Source organism: Ixodes scapularis, unplaced genomic scaffold, assembly GCF_016920785.2.
Source record: "Ixodes scapularis isolate PalLabHiFi unplaced genomic scaffold, ASM1692078v2 PGA_scaffold0__279_contigs__length_252992795, whole genome shotgun sequence".
Lineage (NCBI taxonomy): Eukaryota > Metazoa > Arthropoda > Arachnida > Ixodida > Ixodidae > Ixodes > Ixodes scapularis.
Genome location: NW_024609835.1, coordinates 141680411 through 141698213, shown reverse-complemented (window position 1 = coordinate 141698213; position 17803 = coordinate 141680411). Strand labels below are relative to the sequence as shown.

Sequence of the window (17803 nt, the reverse complement as noted above, 5' to 3'; positions counted from 1 at the left end):
TTTTGACTTTCATGCAGAGCTCCATTCTATAACGGAAGCATACTCAGATTTCGTGTTCGCACGTGGCACGTCACGCACGTGTCACCAACGTTACATGGATCTTGAAACTTGGGTGTCAGCTTTCCAGTCGTGCTGCCACGTCACAAGGTTACGGGACTCGGCACCTTGATTTAACGCGATTATTTCAGTGTGCCATGAAAGAACGCTCAAAAACCAACCGTTTCTTGTGCTGCCCTCCGATCAAACGTTTTCAGAGCCCCATCAAGCAACATTGGCCGTCGCCATTTCTTGGGCACGACGTGATGTGATTGGATCCGAGTCCTCGCCGAACGCCGACGCAGCACTCGTGACCAATGCATGCTGAAGGTGTGGATTTAAGAGGTAGCAGACTCGTGTAATTGGTTCAGCAGCCACTAGATGGAGCGCATGTTTGAAAAAAGATCCATTGACGGCTTGAGAGTCTAGGACTCTAGATGGTACCTATCATGCAGCCCTGAGAGTACCCACTAATAAAGCGTTTACTGACTCACTTGACGGTTTGATGGACTGATCGAAATACAGCTGCCTATCTTCTTCGACAACCGCTTGGCGACAGCAGCGGAAGGCGGGCGGCGCCATGGGGGACGCGCGCAATGTGCTGGTCAACCTGCGCGCCTTGTCGGCGACCAGCATCGCCGTGGACGCGTGCAAGTTGGCGCTGGCCACCGTCACCCTCGTGCGGATGCAGCCCAACCGCGGCTACGTCTACCTGGTGCCCATCGCGGCCTGGTCGCTCACGGCCAAGATCATGGTGGTGATCGCCAGCCTGGCGGGCTACGGCATCGTGCTGTGGGCGGCCGCCAGGGACACCCGCAAGCCCATCGTGGCCGCCGCCGCCATCTTCATGGTGGCCATCTTCTTCCGCTTCCTCTTCATGGTAGAGGGCGCCCTGGTCGTGCTCCAGGACAGCGCCGATAACAGGACCACGACCGCCGCGACGATAGGCGAAATCGCGTTCAGGGGGACCCCAGGTGAGGCCGTTGTCGGCAAAAGCAGAAAAACAAAATACGGCCCTCAAGGAAAAGAGATCTGACGGGACGAAACTCACAACTTCCAGAAACTGCTATCTGCAGGGAACGCGAAGCCTCGCTTCATTAATTTCATTTATTTACCCTCAGGGCATAAAGCATAACAAAGGGAGAGTGGGGGAACAATGAGTCGCTAGTGAAAAACTCACGTGGGGAAAAATGATAAACATGATTAACAAAATCAGGTAACGTGACGTCAATTTTCCCGATAAATCTAGTGAAGGAACTGAATTTGTACATAAGTGAAGTCATTTTCCCCGCTAAATTTAGCGGGGAAACTGAATTTTAGGAGGAAGGGATAGAGGAGGAGAAGGGGAGGAAGGGACACGGAGGAGAAGGGAATACTCTCCCTTCCTTAGCCTCCCCCTCCTCCTCAAGAGCTGCGCTCTAATTTCGCATTACAGAGATTTGTAATTGTCTTTCATTTTTAACACAGAATGTGTTCATTCACTGGTTTTCCACGAAAAACAGCCACGCTCGGCTGTTAACACTGGACCGTTACACGCATGTTAAAGTTACACAACGAATATATGCCCCATAAGGCCCATTTTAAAGCACGAATACAAAAATAGTCCTGATGGGTACTGATCTTGAGCTAAACGGAGCATGCATGGTGCGTAGAGAGTCTGGGGCCGGGGTACTTAACAATTCATTCATAAAGTAAAAAAAAAAAGTACACTAGCTTGATTATGTTGACAAAAACCGAAGGACACAGAGCGTCTAGAGCTACCACAGTGTGTGGCCACTGGCTTGTGGACGCCGACCGTGTGTGATGGGGTGAGGCTGATGTTGACGTGTCCTACGGTCTTTGTCAGCGTGATCATGCAAGCTAGAGTTTTTTTTTTTTTCTAGAAGACATAACTCAGTATATATATATATACTGAGTTATGTCTTCTAGAAAAAAAAAACTCTCTGAATCGTCAGCGTCAGACAATGGTTGTTTACGCCTCGATTGTATACGCGCCCAGCGTGTTACGATTCAAAGTAGCTACGTATTAGCGGCGAGATGTTTTGGTGGCGCCCTCCTATGGTTCCCCCTTGTGACGTCATTACCTTGCGAACAACAAGTTCGATGGTGTTTGTAAATAGCATGGCGAAAGCCTGAAATCATTGCGCTCTCAAAGCAACACTGCCAACACCGTCGAAATTAAAGTTCTTTCATTCCTCTTATTTCCGTCGATGGTATACCCTTTCCGACGTCATAGTCAGCCTTTGGGCCAATCGTGGAAGGCCGATCACAGCGACGCTTTCGGTCGCGCACGTCGCCAATATGCTAAGAGGATCCAGAATTAAATTGTGTCTATCGATGATGTTTTCGCTACCTATTTGGAGCTCGTATATAGCTGACCTTACGCTTCAATACATTCGTTTGCGACCATCGTTCGACGTTGACCTTCGCAAACAACTGCAGTCTCTTGCCGCTTTGTCGAAGCACAGACCCGACTAACTAACGATTCTTAAATGGCAGACCTTTCATCACTTTGTTAAAGGCAAGATCAACGACATTATTTCCTCGGACGCCCATTCATAAGGTGACTTACGGCACTCCTGGCGTGGATGTACTGTAGATTTCTGCCAATTGCTTGCGTCCAGCCTAGTACTCGATTGAAGCTTTTGTTTTTCTTTTTATGTATATAGACTTTTTTTTAAGCGTTTAATGGGAGCTCCTATTTCCATGTTTCCGACTCCAGTCTCTGCTCCTCTTGCCATAATATTGTCCCGAATAAAAAAAAAGTAGAAATAAAAGAAAGTCTAATAAGGCGAATTTGTACCTACAAACTTAAACGAAAGGAACAGTAGATTGTGCGGCAGTGACGAACGAGCAAATGTCTCGGTCGTGCAACCAATATTGTATTTAAAAAATTTTTAAATCATGTTGATGGTTACGTTGGCTTCGCCATACAGAGAAGCAGGCGACGCACCAATCACCGGTACACCTTCGAAGGCGCTTGATGTTGAAACTACGTCACGCTAAACCACAGGCCTAAAAACAAAAGCAAAAAACTGAACGCATGCTAAAGTTATTACATTTTATCGATGTCGTGTTGTCAGAGATTACCATCAAAAATAACTGAAAATCAAACGACAAATCTCGCTGGAAAGCCTTTTTCCAGCATGAAGGGTTTCATATATGTCTGCTCGTTTTATGCTAAAATGAGTATAGGAGCAACAATAATGATTACCCTTATAAGCATTCAGCGTTTGCTTATGCCAATTATTACAAATTCGTAATGGGCGTGAAATTGAGCCTATCTTATGTCACGCAATTACATCGCAACAACTCTGAGGTGCTCCGGAATCATAGCCACCATTGCGTTTAACTAATTCTAGTGCTCCAAATGTAAATATCACTGCTCACAACCTTTTCCTTTTTTTGGTACCCCGTCGCAGAGGTATTTAAGGAGACCGTACTACAGATGCTTCCTTGCCTCACAAGTCCGTCAAACGTAAAAGGAGGCGATAGTGCCGATGTCAGAGCCCAATCTCTCTCCCTCCTCTGAGATATCTGGGTTTGACTTTCGGTGCACTAGCTTTTTCTTTTCATTTTTTTTACAAGTTCCATGTTGTCAAGAAAACTTAGTGTAAACGTTCTGACAGAATGTTGGACCATACATTAAACATCCCAAACCGAAAAAAAAAAAATGCATTTATTTTTGTTTAAAAGTAAGTGCAACTGTGATCGGTGTCTCTTTATGTGTTTTACGACACAAGTTATCATGCACTTGAGCAAAAGAAAAAACAAGGAGAGAGCTGGATCATTATTTTAAATTAACGACGGTGCAGGAACAATTCTAGGAAAGCATACCATTCTCCAATACGTGTTAAAACATAAAAATGTTCAAGAATTTTGAAAGCTCGAGACTAACATACAAAAAGAAAAAAAAAACTATAAACAGAAATGTGCGAAACGACTTTCGAAAAATTTTATAAGCCAGCTGCCCGTTTTAAATAGAAATTAAGAAAACAAGAAAAAGTGCAAATTGTTGATGCGCATATAATACCACGTTGCACAGACATCCACGGACCAGGAGTGGTACACCTCGGTCATGACATCACGGACGCTCAAGGTGCTGAACTCACGAAGCCCCAGCAAACTGTAAACCTGATGGAAACAGTGCCGCGGATTCTACAGGTGAACATCATCCACATATGTTCGGTGGCCGTGCATGTGGTCTTCCTCCTTGTAATTCGAAAGTACATGCGCTGCGCGCGCTTCAAACTACGTCCAGAGGACATGCCCGCCGAAGCAAGGACATGAAGGCGCAGTGGGAAGCCACAGACCTAAACACTTCTGCTCGGGTGCCCTCGGACTACTATTAGGATATATTAGCCAACGCACGGTTCCACGCACATTGTCCCGTGATATTTCAAAGACCTCTTGCCCACGTGTTGCATCTGTTTCTTGGTATTGACCGCGGCTAAGATGTACACTCCAAAGCGAAAAACAACATAATTTTATTCTAGTTTAAATCGAGCTTTGGCACAAAGTGTCCAATTTTTTGTGCCTTTATGCAGCACGAAATGCCCCAAGGTCCTTAGAATTGTGTATAACCAACACAATCAGTGCAGGCAAGGCTGCTATGTTTAAAGTATTAATATATTCTAAAAAAAAGAAACGATGAGGGATCTTGAGCAGACACAATTGCTACCCAAAATATGACTGTAATATATTAACATAGAGTTCTACTTTACACACCCAGGAAAGAGACACTAACAGAGCATTAAACTGCTTAAAAGAGTATTTCCTTTAGACGGTGCGAATAAAGTCTTTAGGTAATTGCATAAGCCAGGCGTCGCTACAGTTCGGTAAAAATTCCAAAAGTTTTTTTAAAAATATAGTTATATATATATGTATATATATATATTTTTTTTTTTTAATTTTTTTTTTTTGGGGGGGGGTGGAAAGAGGGAAATGCTGTACTGTTCATCTTTGCACCGTTTTAGGTTAAGTGCGTGTCATCCTTCCGTTGAGGAGGAAAGGAAAACATTTTAAGTGAAAAAAGTTTTTTTTTTTTTTTTTTATGTGTGTATGTGCTCGTGGATCCTTGTTACTTTGGAAGAGGTAATGGTCCTTTTGTTATATTTTGGGGGAGATTGCGGAGTTATCTTTGTGAATCGGCATGAAGGCCGTCCATAGCGCTAGTTTGGAATTGGCTGTAGGACTATTCGTCGAAAGACAATTCGTAGCAGGGCAACTCGTAGCAGGGCAATTCGTCGCATAGGGCAATTCGTAATAGGGCAATTCGTCTCCCTATTAAAAGCTTCTTATGTGTTTAATTTTCACAGTTTATCGAGTATATTGCTTCAAGATTATTATTTACGAACGAAGGTTCTCCCTCATTTGGTATTTTGATTTGTAGCATAATGTTTAAGGTTTGGCTTATATGCTCTAGTGTCGCATAGACGTGTCTACGTCTGTGGGTATATACGCCGCAACCGAGTTATAATATGATTCAGTAATTTTGATAGGGCAACCACAGAGGTGTCAATTTACGAAAATAGTTTTATTTGCATCGGAAATTCTGCATATACACCTCCGTTTACAATGCTATGCTTCTGGCACAAGCCTCGAGGATGCCCCTGTTGTCTGTGGTTATTTGTGACTTTAACAACGCGAAGCTTAGAGTTGTCAGTCATGATCTTTGCTTTGCAGGTCTCTCTTCTTCGACATATCCAGTAGATGCTTCGCTCAGTTCTTGGGTTAACAGTATATAAAAATCCTTCGAAAACCAACATCTCCCCGACTCTTTCAGTCCTGACGACTTCCATAGCGACTGTCGAAATAAACGCTTAGACCAGTTATTTTATAGCATTTGGCTGGTGTACGAACGTGCCCTCAGAACTAAAAGGATGTGGATGACAAAAAGGTTTTATCAACTTTATCTTGTAAGTTCGTTCTGGACTTTTCGAAAAAAAGATAAGTCAAATTTAAATAACAAAAAGTAACAAATAAATAACAAAAAAGCTGCACGCTTGCTGAAGCACTCAAACTGTTGGCCCGGCGAACACACAGCCTCCCGTGCACTGTCAGCTTCAGGGTGAATAGAGTATAGAAAACAGACAAAGGATCGTGAACTATCCAAGCAGGATACAACACAGAATACATGTTTAGAAAAACAGCCTCGGACTTTCCCGAAACTTCAAAAGAGCGCGTACAACAAAGCGGTGTTCGAACTTTTCTTGGAAGGCTTCTGAACTTCATATTTTATACTTACACCTTCCATCCCCTCCCCTTTCACGAATTCCTCTAAACTGTCCTAAAAAAAAAGAATAATCTAAAAAAATAAAACCCAGTTTTCGACTAGATGCCCTAGCGACGAATAGCCCTATGACGAATTGTCCTACGCGACCAACTGCCCTGCTACGAATTGCCCTGTTGCGAACTGTCTTTCGACGAACGGCCCGTAGCCCGTTTAGGGACTATATAAGGAGGAGGGCTGAATAAACCTGGCAGCTGAGTTTGAGACGTCGTCCTGTCCCGTTCTGTTTCTTCGACTTTTATGTTTTTTCTACCCCAGTCTCAGGTATATTTAACATGGTTAACATCCACCAGCTCGCCTGCACCCTTACTATTGTATATCAGGGGATGTTTATTTATCTTATTTCATGCATGACATCAGTGAATGCTGTTTGACCCCAGATCAAAGCAAAATGGCAAACAGATTGATAACACTGAACATACAGAATAATACACAACAATGATCAGTACTTTGTCATTGTACACTGTGCGACACTGTTAGTATGAACATAACATTGGCACTTTTATTTATTTCAAAAACGGGTATTAGAGGGCACCAAACTTTTTCTCTACGTTTATTGCTCCAAAAAGAGCACTTCTTATCAGACTAGTAGTTTTTACAAAACCTTTCGATCCTAAGAGAAGAAAAAAAATTGATGAACGCTAGTTTGTGGCTCCAGTGCCCCACAGCGTACATGCCTTAGGTTAAGATCCAGCTTATCTTACTCCCCCATAAGACATATTCTCCCTGTACTCGCTCTACTGTGTTCATTCTTCAGTAAATGTTTTCAAATAACCTCAACCAACACTAAAGGTTCCAATGAGGTGACAAAGTAAGTATTATGCATTTATACATTCAACATGATATATTCACACACAACCCCAGGTGGTGCTGATGTAGCTTCACTGAAGTATGTATATATCTATATATTGAACTAATCTGGATTTAAAAAAACAAGCACTTGCAAGTAAAATGGTCAGAACAATATTAGAAACTGCACTGGATGTAACACAGTTCCCCTTGGTTGTTCAAAATGTAATAATAAATGTTGCAATCTGTGTTCAGGTTTCTGTCATCATTCCGAGTACAGCAAACAAGTTTAGTTTGAAAGTAAATGACACATTTATTGTAATTCGAAAATAGTTATTTACTTGATTGAATGCAAGAAATGCCTTGTTTAATGCAAGTACAAAGAGAAACTAGAACACGAGTATAAACATGCATGAATCGACATAAAAGTCCCATTTCCACACTTGTTCTTGGACCAGTTTTGGGCCACCTTAATTCCATAGGTCACAGTCAAGTTTCTTATGTTAGTATACTTCAGAATGGCTTTAGAACAACCAGAGATTGAAAAAATAAAGAATCTCAATTTAGTTATAGTTTTAATACATTAGAACCAAAGGAAATTAACATTTAAAAAGGAACATTAGTGTTTTTTCTAGATATTTAATTTAATTTTCCAATCAATGGTGCACTGTTTTTTTTCTTTATTTGCTTGACTGTTTAATACAGCAGAAGCAAACATTTTAACATATTATCAGCATATTATGGCACAAAGTGTTGTTGGCTTCATGCTAACCACATGCCCCAAAACTGGTTTTGCCAAAATATCTCACGATTTTTTTAATTCAGTTTTACAATAAAGCTTACTGCCTTTACAAATGTGTTGTACCACACCATTAAGCGAGATATTTATTTAGTACATATATTTTACTTTTTTAAGCTTTTCTTTTCATAAAAAAACGTTGTCATACCTGTTTTTTTTTATATTACACTAAAAGCAAACAAAGTATATTATATTACATTAAAACCAAACACTTCTTTAACTGGACCGTTGAAGGACCTGCCAGGCTCAAAACGTTCCCAGAATCTCCTATCTCCACAGAAGATGCCTAACCAGCTAAAGGCAGTATGTTTTTCACAATGTCACATATACAAAGGTAGACTTTTGCAGGAGTTAATTTTTTTTTTTTGTAATCAGAAAAAATAAGGGATCTTTATTTCTTTTTTCCAAATAATCTAAAAAAAATGAAAGTGTCACCACGATTATGTATGTAACAAAGAAGCTTGTGCTTATTTCTTTGTACATTTATTAGTCATCTGCTTTTCAATGGTGGTTGAACCTGCAGGATACTGTAGGTGCAAGGCACTGTAGGTGCAGGATGTGCTGCTCCATTGGTTTTATGGGATGAATAAAGCATGAGGGAATCATGTTTTATTTATCTCATTAAAAGAAATAGAAGGAGCCCAAAGAATGACTGAAGGAAACACTTTGGGATTTGAATTGTGATTGCACCAACATTATGGACGGTGAAAACAGCAATCATTGCAGCACTGGGAGACACTTATTTCTCATGAGTGTTCCGTGACTGTATCACATTTCTATATAGTATGCATGCACAAGCAGGTTAGCCCTTGGACTACAAAAAAAAAGTTATTGAGCTTGTATAATGAAGGAATTGGTTGTCCCATATTGCTATCGTCGAATTGCATGCATTTCTTTCCCTTGTATCCAGAAGCCAGGCAAAGACATGATAAAAGCAATAAAGAAAACGGCTTGACATAACAAGAATAACAATTTAATTAAATGTTTCACCTCACACGCAGGAGGAATCTTCAGTAAGTCAAAGGGCAGAAATGAGAGCAGCACTCCAATGAAAGCTTCTTATACCCCCATCACAAAGACAGCCTAAAAGTATTTTTAACACGGGTCCTTTTGCAATCGGCAAATCAGCCCGCACTCTTGGGTTGCAAGCATACTCCATGCACGGAGGATCACAAACTGATGCGCCACTGACCATAAAGGTCCCTTAGCTAGATGTGCCTTTATGATCGTGTGACTGGGTATTAGGCAACTCTGCTGAATAGTTCTTCAAAGTTATTCAGCACAGGTGTGCATGAGTGATGCACTCATCCCCACCCAGCAGTTAGTGAAAGAAACTGGGTTAAACACACATTTCTCAATATGCCTTCAAGATGCATTTATCAGGCTGAATCATGTTTCAATCAAAAACATACAAATTCACATATAGTCTGCTACCTGGCTTGCATATGATTGGCACCCGGTGGTCTATAATCATAACGCTCAAGACCTGCTAGAGTGACAAACAGAAACTATCGCCTTGAGCTTACAGCGCACAAGACAAGGACAAAACGAGAAACTGTGCGCTGTAACCTCAAGACGAATCGCCAACTCGCCCAAATTTCCGTATTAAGAAACTATCAAACTATCGAAACCGATAAGCCTCAGGCATGAGCAGCATGCACGCAGAGGTATCTTTCACAGGCTTGCAATCGTTCATGCTTTCTTCACAAGTGCTGAGAAATTACAAGACTGGTAAATGGTAGCTCCACCTGCATGTGACAAAACAAAATTAGCGAGTGGTGTACTACCTGGCAAATGAAAATAAACTCCAGTAAATGTCGCGTATTAACAGTCGCAAATAAGAAAAACATATCACATTTCCAATATTCAATTTTGAACCAGGATATTGAAAATGTACCACTATAAGTACTTAGGTGTCCATTTCACTAACAATTTGTCTTGGAAAACACATATAGAAAGCACAGTCGCCAATGCATCAAGGAAACTGGGTTTCTTGAAACGCCACATTCATTCCGCCCCACGATCGACAAAACTTCTTGCTTACAAAACTATTATCCTTCCGAAGCTAGAATATGCTAGTATAATATGGAATCCTCACCAAAACTACTTAACGCTACAATTAGAAGGTCTACAGAATAAAGCTGCGCTCTTTATCAGTCATGAGTATTCGCCCCTAACAAGTGCCACTGGTGTAAAAATTAATTTGGGTTTATACCCGTTAGCAACGCGGCAAAATATTGCTCGTTTATGTTTTTTTTCATCAAATATATTACGACGAAACACTATTTAGCAAATTCTTATGTTCACCTGCACAGTTCACATCTGCTAGGCTTGATCACTCGTGCAAAGTGGAACCCATTAAGTCACGCACCAACTTGTTCATGTTTTCTCCACTCGCATTAGCTATAAAAGACTGGAATAGTCTTCCTAACGACGTTGTAATTTTATCTGACCCGAATCGATTTAAGCAGAGGTGTGAAGAACTGTTTTGTTAATTTGTTGCTCCCTGATGTCCTTTTGTATTCATAATGATCGCCTTCTATCCCATTGTTATTTTTGTTTTATTTTAGAGTATGGAATTCGCTTATGTTCAACTGTTGATTTACATACTGTGTGTATGGCGTTTGCTGTGTTTTTTATGTGAAAACTAGTCCAGGATCATTCTTTACTCTTGTAATGTGTATATCGCGACTTTTCCCCATTTTTTTGCTATCCCCCCTCATGTAATGCATCGCCAGATGCCTTTGAGGACAATAAATGAAATGAAATTAAATGAAATGTGGCACATGCTTAAGGCTTGTTGGAGTCAGTTGTTCCCATTTTTTCGCTCCAGTGAGACTCAGGCATTAGCAAACATGCCAGCAACATGGCTCTGAATGTAAGCGAGCAGTTCTTAGGTTTCCCCATTATCCCTTTTCATTCACCTCTTACCTTTTTTGTACTCAAGTTTGGCATACTCATAACCACAAGGAATGTGAATACGAGAAAGCTTAGTATGCCACACTTTCTGTGCTATTGATTGGAGACCAGAAAAAAATACCTTCAAGAGTAGCGAGCAATGAAGGACAAAAACAGAAGAGGCTGCTTCTGTTCCGAGCGTCAAACTTTGTGCCATTTGCCTTCATAGCAGCCACAGTATGCACACTAGTGTATGAATATTTCTAGAGTTTCCCTGGAGACGAAGGCTGCCACACTTGTCAAGAGTTTGTTTGAACTCCTGAGAAGCCTAAACCAATGCCTCCATCTTCACAGCTGCCTAAGGAACCTATGCGGAGAGAAAGTCGTCTGCTTCTTGCGCAGGAGTTGCGGTGACGTCGGAACGACGCTGAGCTCCGATTGGCTTCGATTGAAAGACAGTGGGTAGACCTGAATGCTAGATGCCTCGAGGTCTACCCACTATTTCATTCGATCAGCCAATAATAGCTCGGCATTCTGGCATCATCGCAACCCCTGCGCAAGATGCAGACAAACTTGTGCTCTGCATTGTGTCACCTCTGGGGTGTGCCCCAACATTTAAAACTACAGGCAAGCAGAATCTTGCACCGGAGCAGACGATGAAAAGACAAAACACAGCATTGTTGACAGATGAGCTTCATTTTGTTGTATGGAAATAGACCCCCGGCTTGTTAAGCCCGTTTGCAAAAGTTCCAAGTTCCTTCAGTGAGTCTATGAGCAGGTTCATTCCCTGTTTAAATCACCACCACCCGTAGCGAAAGCCAAAGAGTTCGCGATCAGTTGCCAGTTAATCAACGAACGCGGAGTGTGCAACTTCAATACATTCCAAACTCCCCTCCTAGATTCGAGTTTGAGGGATCGAAGACTATAGCAGCGATTCCGAGCGTCCAATATCGGTAACGCGACATAGATGATAACATCGCGTAACTCGGGGCTTCTTGTACCGTCGTGGACAGTGGTACGCAAATCGCTACTAAACTTAGAACCGTGACGAGACACGCGACGATGTCAACTTGTCCATTGCGCATGTCGCCAAAGAGGGCTGCGAATGTGACTCACTTGAAAGCGGATGGCAAAACGGGTTCTCCATCGTCGTTCCTTGCATAGGGGGATGGTAGGTCAGCATCCTTGTCACTGAGGACGCGAGCAAAGTTCTTGATCCCTTTAGATTTTGCTGGCTTGCTCGACGAGTCCTGCGGCATGTTGACTGCAAAGCAACCGGGGGGGGAGTGCCAAGGGGAGTTAACTCTCGTCTCGCAATTGATCAGTGATAGCGGAAACCTGGCATCAGAGATCTATTAACCGTTCGTCATCGGAACGGGAGAACGGAAAACCAGAGAAGCCGAGACGTCTGTACGTAGGTATCGTACAGGGGTCATACACTCGCAGCTAACAGGGCTACAGCGCGGAGTTTGTGTACAAACAATCCTCGGGCTTATTGTGCCACCTACCTTTTGCCGAAGGACTGTCTCGTTCAGAGGTGGACGAGGGTCACGTTAGCACGCATCAAACCATGAGAAATTATTACCGGCGATGACCGCACGAAGGGCGCCCTGTCAAAAATTCGGGATTTTGAAGAAAAAGAGCATCCCTTCTCCGTCGAAATAGTAACCAGCGTCGCGAAGTCGGACAAGTGGCACCATCTAACGGGAAGTCTTCCAACCATAAACATTTATTGAATTTCGAATTTCTCCTAGGCCAAACCCGTTGTTGAATTATGGGTAAACTAGTTTATTCACATGTGCATAACAAATATAAAAATAAGATAAAAAGAGCTTTGTGTGCGTGCGTTTGTGTGTGTGTGTATGTGTGTGTGTGTGTGCGCGCCAAAGCGCGCGTGCGTGCGTGCGTGCGGGTGTGTGTGCGTGCGTGCGTGCGTGCGTGCTTGTGTGTATGTGTGTTTTGCGAAGAGCGTGAACGGGAGGGGCGACATAGTTTCAGTTTTGTTTTCGCTTTTGAAAATGTTCTTACACCCTTTGAAATAAATATGAACTATTATTTTTTTCAAAAATATATACGAAAGAGTCAGACGAAGAGGACGGACAGGACAAACATTCGCTTTGGTCGACTATTGTATAGGTGGAATCATGATGGAGACAATATTGCCACCGCAAAGCGCATTTTCGTCCGAAAAAGCGCGCGAGTTTGAGCAAGTTGTGCCCGGCGGATGCGCTGCCAACCTGCGATTGACCGCGCACACCGCGCAGCCGCGCAGCGTTTAAGCAAAGTCAGGATTAACTTATAGAATGTCGATCCGGAACTGAACCGAACCTAAAACCGGAACAGACCCATTATCTTTAGCCGAACCGAAACCTAATCGAACTGGAATCTTCGCCGCCATCTTGGAACTGAACTGGAACCGAACCGGAAAAGATATAACAGTAACTAGTTCAAAACGTTTCACGGTAAGTATCACGAAAAAAAAAAAAAAAAATATCTGAGAATAAAAATTGGCAGCTGTATTTCTATGTATTCATCAAATTGTCATATAAGGAATTGCAACGTATGGGAAATTATGGGTTTTCGTGGCGCTTTTTTTTATTGGCACTGTGATTAATTGTGTCATGTGGTCACGTGACGTCATGGTGTTAAGACATAATGTCAAGTCACTTGGGCCCGCGACGTCACGTGACTCATTGCGTCAAGTTGATTTAAAATGAAAATGTCACTAGATGTATTAGCTTTGTTGACACCGTGACGTCACATGACATCACGACTTCGCACCGCGATTCACGTCACACCGTGATGTACTCGATTGTCGTAAGCCCGCGTCGAGTTCTCGGGTACGTGACAATGGGCATCGTCAAACATTCGGGCAATGGCTCACGTTAAACCAAAGATAGAATTGCCGAACTCTAACAATGTCAAAGTACAGCCCATGCTCTATGATTTACCAACCAACCACAGCGCATGACTATGGTGAACACGGAATGGCGAAATATATTTAGCTTCAAATCACGTGACCGCTTCTTCTAATTGCGAGTTGAAGAGGGGAAAGCTGTTTCTTTTTCCTTTGCTTTTTCTGCGGCTGCCATTCAACAGAGGAAAACTATATGGGTGTTTTTTCAAGTTATTAATGCCAGGAATTAGTTTTCAGCGGTATTTACTGAAAATACAAAAATTGTTGCACGACTCATTTTACATGTACAGATTATTAAAGCACCCAGACACTTTTTTTCTTTTTTGCTGAGCTGTTTTAGAACATTGTCCCCGAAAATAGAATCATTGAAAGGACTGATGTAACTGCAAGTGTATAAGGGAGAGATACCTGAAAAGAAAGATCTCTTGACGGGGACAGCCGAAAGGTGGCAGCTTTAGTCTGACAGGAATGTCGTTCTCAAGTTCTTACCCTAGCTTCGACCAACTCCGTGGTTTGTTTAAAGTTCACAGTTTTTGGCTGCAAAATAAAAGCATTGAAGCTTTGAACTGCATCGTTTTGTTATTGTTCCTCCCTGCCACGACCTATGGGCCAGCCGTATGTATAATTAAATAAATAAATAAGAAAAAGACGCACAACTATAATCGTCGAATTAACACCCCCAAATGAAGGTGGGAGTCCCCCCAAAATCAAGCGCATTCTCTAAAAAAGCAAAAAAAAAAAAAAAAGAAGGAGGTGGTCAAGAACAAAGTGGAAGCTCCTCCCACCTCTTTCCACTTTAGTTGAGCGAACGCTGGAGAGGAGGCGACCCCCTCTCCACCGTTCGCTCCGCTGAAGTGGACCTGTCATGGGTTCCTCTGCCCCGAATCTTGGGCACATACCAGAAAACCTGGACCCGGAAACTACTTTGATTGCAAAAGCACTCCTGCCAGAAAGCGCATTTTCGTGGTGTCAGACGCTCGCGCCATTCCTCACGACGTTGCACAAAGCAAAAATAATTTGTCTCTCGAATACATGACTCGCACTGAGCACGAACCTACTGCAGCGTACATTTCGCACCACCGGATTGGGATTCTTCATCATGAACAAGTCGCAAGGACCACCAGCATCTAGTGCGATGTCGTCACGTGCAACAACAGATCAGTGTCCTGGTGAAATGCGATGTTCGCAACACTGGCAAAAGTAGATGTCCAAATTGTAAAACTGTGCAGTAGGTATAGCTATAGTGTCGCGATGACATACGGCAGCCTAATAAAAAGGTTAGAGCACATGACTGATAAAGCGCACAGTTGTATAAAGTGAGGGTCCAAAACACTGATCTCTATGACAATTGCTGGATCGCGCTTCCCCGCTTGTTCGCTGCAGCGCAAGTGAAGCCACCGGGCTTCACACGCTTGGGATACGATTTGCCGTTTTTGCTAGCCTTTGCTGCGGTTTTCCAGCGTGCTGACGACACGTTTTCTAGTCGTTCGTCGTCATTCGCCGAAGAAGTTTTTTGAAGACTCTGTGTATTGTTGAGACTTGCCGTTGTGAACACGTGGAAAAGTTTACGAAAGTGCAGTGTCGCAGGAAAAAGGCACAACGCGTCGAAAGGAAGGGCTGGCGGCGTGTTCAAAGCATCCTTGGCACGCCGAAGTGCCGTGTCTCTGTGCCTTCGCGCGCTTGGATACCGACCAAGAACCGACGCCGTGTGTATGTGTTCAGCGAGTGCAATGTGCGTGAAGCTGTTCGTGCCTGTGGATCAGCGTCTTTTCCTCTCGCGGTTTAGGAACGAGCTTAATCCAGCGTCCACTAGCGACGGAAGATGGGGGGAAGGTACGTCTTTTTTTCGTCCTTAGACGATTTACACAATACCGTGCACAACAGCTCCTCATCACTGATCAGTGCTGGCTTATTATCAACCTACTTAATTGCACTTGACGTTTGAGCGCGGCTCGCCTAATTGTAATTGGTCAACAGATTGCACACGACCATATCGGCCGCGCTTCAAAGATTTTCATTCTCGCCGTCTTGTACTTTTGCTTTCGAAAACCCCCCTGGCTCCACAACGTTGCCCTATTCGTGCTCCCACGGAATCTATTAGAGTAGATTTGGGACACAGCCATGGTTAATATAGTACATAAGAACACGTACAGATCTCCCCCTTTTATTGATAGCAACTCACCGGAACAGCTGGACGATCCAGAACTCCGTGGCCGATATATATAAATGATCTAAAGGCATCTATACGCGACACACGTTCAGAACTTTGGCGCGGCGTCAATTCTTGACCGGTATCCAAGCGTGCGAAGGCGCAAAGATGCATCACTGGGCGTGCCAAGGAAGCTTTGATCACGCCGCGACCCCGGCGACACGTTTTCGACGAGTTGTACCTTTTGATACGGCTTCACGCACATTGCACTCGCTAAACACATTCACACGGCGTCGGTTCTTGGTCGGTATCCAAGCGCGCGAAGGCACAGAGACACGGCACTTCGGCGTGCCAAGGATGCTTTGAACACGCCGCCAGCCCTTCCTTTCGACGCCTTGTGCCTTTTTCCTGCGACACTGCACTTTCGTAAACTTTTCCACGTGTTCACAACGGCAAGTCTCAACAATACACAGAGTCTTCAAAAAACTTCTTCGGCGAATGACGACGAACGACTAGAAAACGTGTCGTCAGCACGCTGGAAAACCGCAGCAAAGGCTAGCAAAAACGGCAAATCGTATCCCAAGCGAGTGAGGCCCGGTGGCTTCACTTGCGGGAGCGGCAAGCGCGATCCAGCAATTGTCATTGAGATCAGTGGTCCAAAACAAGTGCACGTAAAACCGAATATAACGCTAGCCTCCCGAGGCAGTATTTCGCGAAGTTTCGAGCTCGTGCAAGCCGATGCTCAAATGCGATGTATGTTAGGATTATATTAATATTTGTCTCGCTATTTATCTGTAATTAGGAACATCACTGCATGCATCTATGTTCTTTGTTTTTTTTTTTTGTTTTTTTTTTTTCAGTATGGGATTATTTAGAACACAATTTATTATCTCTATATTTTTGCACATTTCGTGTAATTGCCTTCAGGCCTATAATGTGAGCAAAAAGTCCTTTTTGGCATACCCAGGGACCCGGTGTTTCACACTGGCAAGCAGCGAACAGAAAAGCACGTTTCCGCAGATTCAAGAGCTGGAGTACTTTCCAGTGTTGTCCTCCCGTGTCGGTGTCAAGCGGCTACGTGAACTTCATACAGTCAAATTGATGGATAAGAACAATATATTTAATTACTGATTGAAGATTTTACAACAAAAATAAAAGGCCGATCACCTTAAAAGTACATCATAAGTAAATGCTCACAAACTTATCTTAAAGGTGTTCTGCAAATCCTTTCCGGCGTTTTTATTCACTATAGACACGTGTATAAGTTATTTTTAAGATCGAGCCTTAAACAAATTTCCGATTTTGAACCAGATTTAAATAACTGTGTTCCTGGCACATAACCTTTCAAACATATGCTATGCTATGCCTGCTATGCCTCTTTTATGTGTTGAACATCAATGTTCTGTGTCTGTGGGCTGGACAAAAACGAAGTACACAGGGGCGCGTAGGGGACCTATGACGGTTACACACGCAGGCCAGAAGAAAATGATAAATTAAGTATACTGCCCAGTCGAAATACTATTTTGTTCTGTATTGAAAAAAAAAATCATAATTTAGAAAGGGTGATGCTTATTTGCAAACTAAATTGATCGGCATCTTGTCACAAACTAACCTCAATAGCCAGTTTATCCTGTATTAGGAAATGTTCACTTGGACAAGCGCTATTTTAGGTCAGATTCGATCTGAGTACGAAGGTGCGAATAGATTAGAGTGAACAATCCAGATCACTCCTTTCTGCATGCCGCTCAGAGCTTTTACAAAGGGTAGGCTTAAAGGGGTTATGACACGAAAACTAAACGTATAGATTATTCTTGAAATGGAATACTCATAGGCTGCTTAGTATATACACCAAGTTACGAAATTTTTAGAGCTCTGATAATTGCAATATTCAATTTACGAATTTTTATAATTTTCATCTGGTGA

The 17803-nt window shown here is 42.9% G+C and overlaps 1 protein-coding gene across 1 annotated transcript in view; it reads right to left on the bottom strand.

The window, feature by feature from the left end:
* The window catches only part of LOC8030779 (WD repeat-containing protein 37), a 230184-nt gene extending 217665 nt beyond the window's left edge, over positions 1–12519 (bottom strand). Inside the window, exons 1-2 of the mRNA XM_040221875.2 lie at positions 12323–12519; positions 11931–12078 (exon numbers count right to left, since the gene is read on the bottom strand). Of these exons, the coding sequence (XP_040077809.1) occupies positions 11931–12073 (143 nt within the window). The 5' untranslated portion in view covers positions 12074–12078; positions 12323–12519. The remainder of the gene's footprint in view (positions 1–11930; positions 12079–12322) is intronic.
* Positions 12520–17803: the final 5284 nt, after the last annotated feature.